Consider the following 12,516-nt stretch of genomic DNA (forward strand, 5'->3'; position numbering starts at 1 on the left):
CCCCGCCTCGCCCCGCCCCGCCCCTCCTGCCGCGCTCGGGCCCGGCCGCCGCTGGCCCAGCGCCGTCGGAACCGACGCGGTCCCGTGTATCGGCCCTGCTCGCTTGCGGGCCGCGAGGGGGTTCCGGGCAGGGCCTGGCCCGGTGTAGCCCGAGCCCCGCCGCCTCACGGGCGGCAGAGCCGCCTTCTGGAATCCGGCGTCGCCCCGCGCAGGGCCATGGCCGAAGTGCACGTCATTGGCCAGATCGTGGGAGCCAGCGGATTCCCCGGGAGCGGCCTGTTCTGCAAATGGGGGATCCACACAGGTGTGTGCGGGGGGGGCGCGAGTCGCCCTGGGGAGGAGCCGGGGGCGGGAAGGGGGCAGCCCTTCTGAGCTTGGGGGTCTCCGCCTGCGGCCCCCAGACCTGCCAGCCACGGGGGTGGGGGGTGGGGCTGGTCAGCCGGTGGGGAAGGAGAATGCTGGAGCAGGGCCGGGCTTGGATGGGAGGCCACGAGGAGAGACCCCTGGGGGGAGTTGGAAAACACCCCAAGAAAAGAGCAAAGCGCTTCTGGTCGGTGGTCAGGAGAAGGGCCGGTGGTCATCAGCCACTTGGGGAATGAAAGACTAAGATTGTCAGAAAGGAAATATAAGGAATATAAAACGTCAACTTGTCTGATCGGGGTGAAAATCAGAATTATTTCTATAAAACTCTGGAAACCCATTATGGACTTTTTGCCGACACCCGGGCAGAAAGGTCAAATGATTTCTGGATTTGTGAACGGATAAGGTGGGGGGGTTATTTATTTTATTTATTTTTATTTATTAAATTTTTCAACTGCCCATCTCCCCCCAATGGGGGAACTCTGGGCGATTCACAATAAACATTAGAACATAAAATATATAAACACATAAAACCTTAAATTAAAACATTAAAAAGAAGAAGGGAGAGAAGTTATGGGAAGAAGTGATTATGTATGTAGTCTTATGGGGAGTGGAGAAATAGTAATTGGCTTGTACTTGTTGCAAGGAAGATCGGGAGTCGCTTCTTTAAATATTCTTTTTTCTGTGTGTTTTTTTTCTTCTTAATACAACATAAATAAAAAGATTACTTTTTCTATCTCTCTTTTTTTTTCCTTTGCCCTTTGTATTCCTTTTCTTTCTACTCTCTTCTTTCTGATTTCAGTGTATATTCTCTTCTACTATTGTAACACTCTTTAATAAGTATTTAAAAAAAAAGAAAGACAAGGAGAAGGTTGTCATCAGGGGCAGAGCTCAGTTTCAGGGAGGAAACTAACCCGCATAAGGGAACTTTGTATTTTCCCCTAAACCCGTGTTGTCCAAACTTGGCTACTTAAGATGAGTGGACTTCAACTCCCAGAATTCCCCAGCCAGCATGGCTGGCTGGGGAATTCTGGGAGTTGAAGTCCACTCATCTTAAAATGGCCAAGTTTGGACAACACTGCCCTAAACCATTTCTCCTCCTCCCGGTTCTCTCAGGTGGAGCCTGGAAACTGCTCTCCGGTCTTCGGGAAGGGCAGACACAGGTCGACCACCCCCAGATGGATGATGTGGCTTACTGGTGCCACCCCATTGATGTCCACTTTGCCACCAAAGGCTTGCAAGGTAAGGGAATGGAAGTGGGTGAGGGATTCTGGATGACCATGGTTGGCATCACCATCATGAGGGCATTGCCCAAGGAGTGATGGAATAGATTTACTCAGTGTAACAATAGACCCCCAAAACCACATTGCGTTAAATGCTACCCAGGATGTAAAGTATAAAACGGCAAACCAAATCAGTAATGAGAACAACCTGTAATGAGACTCCCCTTGATGGGACCAAACGCCTGGGGAGAAAGTCAGGCCTTGAAATGGCCTGTGGGAACGACCTTGGGAGACCGGAGGGAGAGCCGCAGGCCGGGCAGCCGGCATGCAAAAGATATCTCAGCCCGCAGAAGGAGGGAGGGCGTGGGAAGCCTCTCAGAAAGACCCTCCCTAGTTTTCCAAGGAGGAAAGGAAAGGAGGGGAGGAATACTTTCGGTCTTGCAAGATTCTGTTCACGTCACCTTCCCATAAAGAGAGATTTAGCACTCATAGTGGTGCTGCTTCTCGGCTGGGCTACCTTGCAGGGCTAACAAGTCTTCATGGCTTTCCTAAAGGCGAGCAGAGTTGGAGCCTGTCCTGTATTGGGGGGTGGGGGGAGACCATTCCAGAGCACGGGGCAGCCACCGAAAAGGCACGCTTCCTAGGTCCCGTAAGATGACAAAGTTTAAAAGAGGGCACCTGGACCACGTTCTTCCTATGGGAGCATGAGAGAGAGAGAGAGTGTGATTGATTGATTGATTGATTTTATTATTAAATTTATATGCCGCCCATCTCCCCCCACGGGTGACTCTGGGCTCCCAGTTAAAATAAAAAACCCATAAACAATTAAAAATACCCCCTAAATAATTAAAATTAATTAATCCATTAAAAATCAACTGTAAAAAACAAACCTAGCGGTACCACGAGTAACCTAGTCCTCTGCCCTGGAGGGCTTTGAAGGCGATCACCAGCACCTGGAAGCCAATGTAGGTCATGCAGCCGTGGTGTTCCATGGGCACAGCGAGCTGCACCCATAACTATCCACACCATTGCATTCTGGACCAAGTGAAGCTTCTGGATGATCTTCAAGGGAAGTCCCAGGTAGAGCACGTTGCAGTAGTCCACGTGGGAAGTGACTAAGGCCTGGGCAACCATGAGCAGAGCGATGGGAATTGTGTCATTGGCTACCGTGCCAATGGCGTCCAGCCCATCGCTGCATCGTTTGGGCAGTGATGTCATAGCATGCAGGATGCCACTCCCCCATCCCTGTTTGTAGTCCTGATGCATCTACTCTTCTGGACTTCAGTCTCAGAATGTTTGTTCCCTAAGAAGTATCGGTTGCCCGTAAGTGGTGGCACAAGACTTTTTTGCCTGGGATGAGCCCAAACGAAGTGAACAGTCCAGCCTACCTCCCTGGGTTGGCGTGGTGGGGAAAACAGCAGGCAGGACCATTATGTATGCTGCTTTGAATTGTGCAAAATAAAGGCAGGATAGATAATATGTAATCTAGTCCATTGTTTCTCAACCTTGGCAGCTTGAAGATGGGTGGGCTTCAACGCCCAGAACTCCCCAGCCAGCATGTTGAGAAACACTGATCTAGTCAATAAATCAATTGGAAATCGGGCCCCAGGTATTCTGTAGCTCTGTTCTCTGACCAGCGCCTCTGTTGTGAGCACTTCAGATTTTTTTTTTTAGATTTTTTATCCCTTCTTTACTTTTTTTATAAATAACTCAAGGCAGCGAACATACCTAATACTCCTTCCTCCTCCTCCTATTTATACCACAACAACAATCCTGTGAGGTGAGTTGCGAGGAGAGAGCAAGGGACTGGCCCCAAGTCCCTTTTTGCATCATTTGCAGCCATTTCTTTTCAACAGCTGGGAGATGGCTTCAGAAAGCTCAAAACAGGGGTATAGAAAGCTTTCCTTTCTTTTTGGAATTCAAAGGTAGACTGTGTTGGCCCAGAGAGGTCCCATTTCTGCTTTCATGGGCTGTCCTCTGCACTGGCATCATTTTTTTTTAATTCCGCGCATCCGGGTTGCGTCTGATCCCTAAAGATGCTGGATAGTAGCAGCAGCGATAATAATTTTATTTATTAGATGCTTGGAACTAAGCATGATGCAGATGTAGAATAAAACGACCGATGCAATGGTATATTGCAAGGAATTATAAATCATGAGGAGCTTTTAAATTAAGTTTCTCAGCTGAACAGCAAGAGAGCTTTTGTGTTTTGGGATTTGATTTTTGAACCTCTCGCCAGCGCACGGCAGATTAAAAGAAAGGGGGGGGCAGGCCTTTTGTTGCACAGCTGGGGCCGCCATTGACTTTTTTGACCCCCTCCCCTTGCAATTGGCGCAGAAAAACTGCTCCCACCGCCTTCCTTTTTTCTTCCTCGCCAAGTAGATTCATAATTATTACACTGCATAATTATTAAAACTGACCTCTTAGTTCCCTTTATTGTCAGGGACACAGTGCTTGGGGAACAGGATATCTTTTGTGCTAAATACAACCCAGTGAATCAAAAGCAAAAACGGTTTCTAATTGTGAAAGAGGAACCAAACATAGATGGGAAATGGAGAGCGTGGGGTGGCCCAAAGGGAATTGGGCTGAGCAGAAGCAAGAAGCCGAAGGACTGGCTGCGGGGGCCGCTGAATGGCCCGCAGATGATAATCGTTTTTATTATTACTATTTCTGCTTGCCTTGAAATCTGGCCTTTGTGGGAATGGTTAAATCAGTGTTTCTCAACCTTGGCCACTTGAAGATGTGTGGACTTCAACTCCCAGAATTCCCCAGCCAGCCATGGCTGGCTGGGGAATTCTGGGAGTTGAAGTCCATACATCTTAAAGTTGCTTTACAAACCTGTGACAGTCATAAATACAAAGATTGGTGGTAAAGTTACTTTTTCATCCCCATCGTAACTGTGAATGGCCACTAAACAAGTTGCCAAGGTTGAGAAACATTGGGTTAAACCATTGTTTAAGCCTGGGGTATGAAGTAGGCCATTGCCTTAAGCCATTGTATGGTTTGTTTATTTGTTTACAGCCTCCCATCGTGCAGAAGTGACTCTAGGCCAGGGTTTCTTATCCTTATCAACTTGAAGATGGGTGGACTTCAACTCCCAGAATTCCCCAGCCAGCATGCTGGCTGGGGAATTCTGGGAGTTGAAGTCCACCCATCTTCAAGTTGCTGAGATGGAGAAATAGTGGTCTAGGTGGTTTACAAGATTAAAATAAACATTCCCACCAAACAGCACTGTGGGCAGAACGTACAAAGCAGACTTGGCCATGGGTTCCTTTGGTGTGCCTGAGGGTAGCGTGTCGCGTGAAGCCCTCCCTGGTGCCACACTCCTCACCTGTTTTTCTGTTCCCCGGCAGGTTGGCCCAAGCTCCACGTCCAGGTGTGGCACCAGGATGCCTTTGGGCGCACCGAACTGTTCGGCTACGGCTTTTGCCACGTGCCCTCCAGCCCCGGCTTCCACCAGCTGGAGTGCGTCACCTGGCGCCCGTTGGGCTCTTGGCAGGAGCAGCTCTCCCAGCTCTTTGTGGGGGGGGGCCCGCAGCTGCTCAGCAGCGACTTGATCTACACTGGAGCTGACCGGTACCGCCTGCAGACGTGCGCGATGGGCACCGTGCATTTCCAGCTGGCTGTGCTCCTCCGCAACTTTGACCGCTATGGGGTTGAGTGCTGAGACCCCCAGCCCAAGGACAGAGCCCCCTCCCCTTGGCTTGGAGGAGCAGGGGCCGTGAACGCCCAATCCTGGGGATGGGAAGGACTTGGGGGAAAAGGGAGGGTGTCCCCCCCTCCCCACTCTGGGAAGGAAGACTCCAACTTGGGTTGAACTGCGAAAATCACAAGCCACAACTCCTAACTTTGATCTCTTGTCTTTGCAACGAAAACGGCCTGTTTTCTCTCTCCTGATTTTTCTTCCTAGTTGCCATTTTCAGCGTTGGGTGCCCTGCAGACGCCGGATGGTACTTCTTTCAGATCTCTGATTTTCTTGAGCAGAGTGACCAGATCCCTCCAGACCGGAAGCCTCGCTCTGTCTGGGGGCTTGCGTTCTGCGGGATGTATTGATTCTGTTTTATTGAGGAGGAAAAGATCTGTTTTCTCATTCACTTTGCATTAATCTTCTCAAAGTCTTTTTTTAATCATATTTTTATTAAAGGTTTTAACTACAGTGGTAAAAGGTAATGCAAATTAAAAAGAAAAAGAAAAATCGAAAGAATAAAAGGTGCAAGAAAACAGAAAAGAAAAAAATAGAAAAAGGAAAAGAAAACTAAGAAAGGAATTTCCCACCTTCGTTACAGGTATAAACAGTTTCACTATCTCTTCACCTTCTCTTAATTAACAGATATAAAACTCTTCATCCCATACTGAACTCTTAACTATAGGTCAGTCACCAGAGTTTTTTTTCCCAATGCTGCTCCGAATGAAAATATCAGCTGCAACTCCATAAACAATTGTCCTGGGCCTACTCTTATGCTGCTGGATAGGATGGGGCCAGCAAATGTTGCTCCTTCAGGTTAGAGTGGGCTCAGGGGTGTCTGCAGGGGTGGTCAAAAAGGTCAAGATGGCAGCCACAACTCTGCCATGGAAACCCTGCCCATTTTGACATGCAACGTGGTGGCCATCTTGACTTTTTTGACCACCTGTGGAAACATCTGGCCAGCACAGCAATCACCATGCTGATCATGGTCGCCACCTGGCTCAGTGAGCTGCCATTTTGTTTTCCCATCATGCTCCAGAGCAAGTTTACCACAATACTTCTTCAACCGTACATGTCAGTATTGGGATCTTTTCAGACTGCGGGAGGTGGAATTGTTTTTGAATGTTTTTCTGTGGAACGTTCCTTCAAACATTTCTTCAAATTAAGAGAGAGAATACTTGCAGCAAAGCCAGAAGCTCTATTTTAGTGCTGTTCCTGCAATGCTAGCTTTCTACCTGCAGGTAGATTTACATGGATTTTTATATATAACTTTGCAACATTTCCTGCCACCCAAAGTCACTTCCAGCTTCATTGCATGGAGGGAAAACACAATAAATGAATGAATAAATGTGGATGGCATATTCTCTACAGTAGTGCTTCTCAACCTTGGCAATTTTAAGATGTGTGGACTTCAACTCCCAGAATTCCCCAGCCAGCAAACATGCAGAACATGGGAATCTTAAAATGGCCAAGTTTGGAAAAAACTGCTCTACAGGAATCTTTCAAAATTTGGTCCTAACTGCTGAGGTGTTAGGAGAGTTTGTGCCCAGCAGAGGTCACCAAAGCTGTAGTTTTGGGGGAAGAAAAGCTGCAATTATAATTTCTTATGCAAAGAGGCCTTCTGTGCTTGTAGCTGGGTATTAAATCCAGTAATTCCCATTCATCCAGAACAGAGAGGCGAACCTTGTTACAATGCAGAAGACCGGCACCTAGCACGAAAACTACCAGTTTCCCTCTGTTTTACCTATTTTATCTGTTTCTGGTCAAACTTCTAGGCTGCCTGACCCTAAAAGAACTCTGGGCAGCGTCACAAGACTAAAAACACACCCTTATGCATAAAACAATACACAACAGGATATAAAAACCAACTGGTGTATGAAGGAGACCGCAAAACGTAACATACCTCTTCTCCCGCAACTAGAAGGGGACCGGCCCGACCTATGTAGTCCCAGGCCTGGGGGAAAAGCAGATTTGTAAAGACGGCTTGAAGTTGGATTAGGTGGGAGCCGTGCAGATTTGTGGTGCGGTGTTTCTCATTCTCAGCAACGTTAAGAGGTATGGACTTCAACTCCCAGAATTCCCCAGCCAGCATAGTTATGAGGTGATGAAGTAACTTAACCACCAATCCTTGCATTTACAACTGTCACGGGTCTGTAAAGCAGTGTTTGTCAATCTCAGCAACTTTAAGATCCATGGACTTCAACTCCCAGAATTCCCCAGCCAGCTATGCTGGCTGGGGAATTCTGGGAGTTGAAATCCATGGATCTTAAAGTTGCTGAGATTGACAAACATGGCTGCGGCAGATGCTGTTCCAAAGAGCAGATGCAGCCACCCTTAAGAGCTGCAAGATGCAATCCTCACAGAGGTAGCATCTTGGCCCACGGGTGCCCCAGCCATCTCCCCAAGCGGGTGACCAGTTTTTAAACTTTTGTGTACTTGGCAGCAGTTGTTGCACGTTGGCATATCAAGTCGTCTGCCACAACCCGGCCTGCGAGCGCCTGTTAAGAGTCGCACCAGCAAAGCCGTAAAAAGTCAACTTGCGGTTCTAAGCAGGCTGGAACCCAGTGGTCTTTCCTCCCACCCTGATCCCTGAGAAAGTCTTTTGGGTTCACCCAATGGGCTAAACCGTCACGGGGTTGGTGCGTCGTGCAAACACAGCCATGGTTTAGGGTAGGCGGCGGGGCAAAAAGTTGCTCGCCAACCCCTCCGTGGCCGCCCTGAGAGCTGGAGTCCAGTGACTCGGCCCACATTTTCAGAATTCTCTCCCATCCTCCCCTCCCACCCCATGAAACACTTCCCAAGATGGGGCCTGGCCTTTCAGTTTTGCTGGGCCAAACTTTGCTGAGGCCTTGAGGTGGCCAAAGGTGTGCCATCCCGGCATAGGTGTCAGCAGGTTGTGTATCCAGCACAAAAACTACCAATTTGTTCAAGATAACCGTGGTTCGTTTAACATAACCATGGTTCATTCAATGTAACCATGGTTAACCAAGGGACAGCTGAGTGCACTGTAAGAACAACATCTTGCCCTGATTCTAATCAGCCACCTAAATGTCCATGTTTCCTTCTGCTCTCACTGCTTTGCAATACACGTCTTCGTTTAGCGACCACAATTGGATAGGTGACTTGGTCATTCAGTGAAGCAGTTGCTAAGGGAAACCACAACTGTGCTTATGATCTTCCTTCAGGTGTCCTTTCCTTTACAGCAGTGTTTGTCAGTCTCAGCAACCACGATAGCACTTGTGGGGCCAACGCAGTTTAGGCCCTGTTAAACAGGCCACGTGGATTATTTATTTATTTAGAAAAAAAATGTATAGGGCTTCATATACAAGAACCTCTGGGCAGCTAACAAGCCGTACATAAAAAAACCATTTTATAAACCAAGATGAAACAAAACAGAATACAGGTAGTCCTCATTTTGCAACCACAAGTGGGACCAGCAACTTGGCCATTAAGGGAAGTGGTCACTAAATGAAACCATAACTCTGCTTATGATCTTACTTCAGCTTTCTTTTGCTTTACAGCAGTTTCTCAGTCTCTGCAACTTGAAGATGGGTGGACTTCAACTCCCAGAATTCCCCAGCCAGCCATTGGGGAATTCTGGGAGTTGAAGTCCATACATCTTAAAGTCACTGAGACTGAAAAACACTACTTTACAAACCTGCGACAGTCATAAATACAAGGATTGGTGGTAAAGTTACTTTTTCATCCCCATCGTAACTGCGAACGGTCGCTAAACAAGGCAGTCGCCGAACAAGGTCCCCCTGTAGTCGCCCGCTGCTTGCCAATAAAAGGACTCGACTCGCCCTGCTTCCAAATCTTCCTCCAGCTACTTCAGCTGGACTCCAGCCCTTTTCATCTTTGCCGAGAGGCATGTTTTTATGTGTTTTCACCAACGATCTTCTGGAGGCCAGAAGCTTCCTGGCCCAGCGTCGTCGTGTGTCTGCGTGGGAAAGAGCAAATCAACAATGCCTCTGTGTGTGTGTGTGTTTGTGCGTGTTGCTGCCTTACGGCAAGGGGACCAAGCTGACCTGCTACCATCATGTGGTGGAGTTACGCAAGACAGGAACGGCTCTTTGTTGATTCTCACGCTGAGAAGGCCTGCAAAAGAGGGAGGGGATCCAGGGGAGAAAGACGGTGGAAAGGCACGTTCCGGGTTGACGTTCCACCATTAGAAAGTACGTTGGGGGGGTTATAGCCAAATCCACACCTCCCGTGGGTGAGCTGATACAAGAGGTGACGTGACCAGGCCAGAAAGAGGAAGAAGTCAGGGGTGACTCAAGAAGGGGACCGAGGGGAAAAAAAGCGCTTTCCTTTCCTAGCTCGTTGCCCCATGAAAACGTCCTGAATCTGCAGCCCAAAATTGGATCTCACCACATGTAACGTGGCTCAGATGCATTTTGGGTGTAACCCAACGCCAAAGCCCCTCGTCCTCGACGCAGCTGCTCCGAAATAGCTCCGGCTGGAATTGCCCTCTTGCTTGGCACGTGGTGGGGCGTCTTGTATCAGGACCCGTGGAAGGGAAGGGAAAGGGGGGGGATGGACTGACTGTCCGGCAAATGTAAGAGCTCCTCCAGGCAGGCCAGGCCTGGGATATCTGATGACAGGCTGAAGCTACGAAACTGAATCGTGGGCCTGGAACGTCGCCAGGGAATTTTGCGTGGACATAAAATGGATGGAGTTTTTCCCCCCACGGATCATGATTTGCATAGATGTCTTTTGGCTTGCAAGCCACGTCGCTTCTGAGCTCTTAGCTTGGAACCAGGAAACCTAGAGAGAGGAGACCCATGCAGAGGTCACACATCACCCCCCTCCACCCCCCCTTGCCCTTGGGTGGAGGGTGGTGATGCGCAACCCTCTGTGTGGGTCTCCTCTCTCTAGGCTTCCTGGCTCTGATGGCCATTAGACCCATAACCTACCTATCCCCCCTTGTTCTCTGCTTCCATGGCAAAGCCCGGGAAGAGAGCTTCTGCAGCGCTCCTCAATTCAGGAATGCCCTTTGCATGCCTCTTTAGAGGCAATAGGCGAGGCTGCAGATCCAGCGGTGGAGCGCGGGAGCCATCCGCCCGGCCTGGCTTTCGCCTTGCCGTGACTACATGTCACTGTTTCTCGTGTTTTGTTCCGATCGGCCAAAAAGGGGAGGGAGAGGGATGGAGAGAAGAGACGGGGTGGGGGAGAAGGAAAATGGGTAGGTAGATAGGAAGGTAGATTGGGAGGGAAGAAATGGAAGGCTCTCTCAGCTTCTTCTTTTTTCCCCCCCTGCCAGAGTAACTGTCCAGCTGTCTCTCCCCGTGTTCGAGTTATATACAGCACTGTGCTTCTCCTCCACTTCCTGGGTGGAGCTGGTGCTGGGGAGAGGCAAAAAAACGGCTTTATAAACCTCCAAGCTCTCCGTCAGCAAGTCCCAACAAGAGTGCTGAAATTACAGCCTTTCCGACAGAGGAAGACAGAGACGGGCCAGTTGGCTCCAGGGGAGAAGAAGTGGTGGCAACTGGAGGGGAGATTGGGATCTCCCGGGCCTGACGCTGCCTTTGGCCCCCTTCTCCCCCACCCTCTTCCAAGCGTGGCCACATTCCGGAGAGGTCCCGAGGCCTCTGGCTTTTGACAGCTTCTCAACCAGCCGGCTGAAAGCCAGCGTTCCTGAATCGAAGCCGGAAGGCTCGGCAACCTTCTCCCCGGGTGAGGGGCACGGGGTTGCTCGGATCCCGTGCCAAGGGCGAGTTTGGATAGACGCAGCATCCGGACACATGGGCAACCTCAGCGGTGCCAGGCAGCCTCTGAGAAGCGTGAGTCTCTGTCCCTTTTGGAAGCTGGCTGCCTGAAAGCTGAGCCGGTTCAAACGGCTGGGTCCAGAAAGAGGACGCTGAAGCGTATATTTAGAGCGATTCCGCTAGACGGCTGCCCGGTGGCAGGAGGGGGAGGCCGAGGAGGACGGAGAAGATATTGAGAAGGAACTTCCAAGATCTCCCTGGCTGGACAGTGGGGAGTTTGGGCCCTGAGTTGCCAGCAGAAGCCAAAAAGATGAGAGGAAAGAACGCGCTGGAGCCAAGAAGCTGCAGCAGCGAAGAGGGCTTCCTGGGGGCAACTGGGGGCCTTGGCTCGCGGCGGGCCGTGGGCTGGCTCTTCCTTCTCCTCTTGGCCCTAGAGCAGCTTTGCTCTGTCTTGGCCTTCTCCACTTGCAAGACGCTGGACATGGACCTGATGAAACGGAAGCGGATTGAGGCCATCCGGGGCCAGATCTTGAGCAAACTCAAGCTCCCGAAGCCCCCCGAAGCGGAAGACCCCGAGTCGCGGGTCCTGTCAGAAGAGATCATGGCCCTCTACAACAGCACCTTGGAGATCATCCGGGAAATGGCAGCAGAGGAGCCCCAGGAGACCTTGCAAGAAGAATACTACGCCAAGGAGGTGCACCGGTTCACGATGCTCCCCACTGACCACGGTGAGCCTGACGCGGGAGGGGGGCCGAGGGAAAGCATGGCCAACGGGGCCACAGCGTGGCTGGGAGTCGGAGCGGGGTTGGGGCGTTGTTGGTTGGTCGGTGAGTTGGTGGGTTGGTGACGTCTGTGGGTGCAGGCTGACCCAGATCAGGAAGGAAGACGATGCTTCCTCCATAGGTGGAGATAAAGTTGAAGGCAGTAGCTCAACCAGCTTCATTCCTCACTGTTGGGGACTTACTTTCCCCTTTAGGAAAAATCCGGAGTTGGGGAGCACCTTTTCCGACAAATTTTGTTCAAAGGCAGAGTGAAAGCTTCTGCCTTTGAATAAAATGTGTGTGTCAGAAAAGGTGCTCTCAGACTCCAGAATTTTTGACACCGTAGACCATCACGGCTCTCCTCCTACAATTGCCCTTTTGGCGTTCCTCAGACTTCCTAACTTTCAAATGCCCACCATCAAATGGGAACAAATTCACTTTCTCCCCAAAAGCTATTTCAGGGAGCTCTCTGATGCCTGTGCTAAGTTTCGGGAGGGGATCGGATATTTCGGAAGCGCGTGCAACATCTTGGCGTGAAAAAGCAATCAATAAAGTTAAAGTAGGGAGAAGGCTGGGAGAAAGGAGTGATGCAAATTGGGTGACGGCTAAGGTGTGTCAAGACATTAATACAATCCAGAGGGAGGTGGGGGAATTGGGGAGAAGGCTAGAAGGAAAATCCCGCTGCGTCTTTTGACCCGAAAACTCCAATGTTTCTTCAGCCGCTCAACAACATCCTGACAAGGAAGGATGTTCAAAGGTGGAACGGCCAAGACAGTTCT

The 12,516-nt window shown here is 50.1% G+C and overlaps 2 protein-coding genes across 2 annotated transcripts in view; both read left to right on the forward strand.

Moving 5' to 3' along the window:
- On the forward strand, positions 1-5,739 carry B9D2 (B9 domain containing 2). Its single transcript, XM_088139857.1, has 3 exons — positions 1-304; positions 1,477-1,602; positions 4,937-5,739. The coding sequence occupies exons 1-3, from the start codon at positions 217-219 to the stop codon at positions 5,248-5,250; spliced, it is 528 nt and encodes a 175-aa protein (XP_087995983.1). The 5' UTR covers positions 1-216; the 3' UTR covers positions 5,251-5,739.
- TGFB1 (transforming growth factor beta 1) overlaps positions 5,730-12,516 on the forward strand; it is a 26,156-nt gene continuing 19,369 nt past the window's right edge. The window contains exons 1-2 of the mRNA XM_088139856.1: positions 5,730-5,869; positions 10,532-11,704. Coding sequence (XP_087995982.1) covers positions 11,287-11,704 — 418 coding nt within the window. The 5' untranslated portion in view covers positions 5,730-5,869; positions 10,532-11,286. The remainder of the gene's footprint in view (positions 5,870-10,531; positions 11,705-12,516) is intronic.

This window comes from Python bivittatus, unplaced genomic scaffold (genome assembly GCF_059951505.1).
Source record: "Python bivittatus isolate LINGU-HERP-01145 unplaced genomic scaffold, Pbiv_v1 ctg000310_np1212, whole genome shotgun sequence".
NCBI lineage: Eukaryota > Metazoa > Chordata > Lepidosauria > Squamata > Pythonidae > Python > Python bivittatus.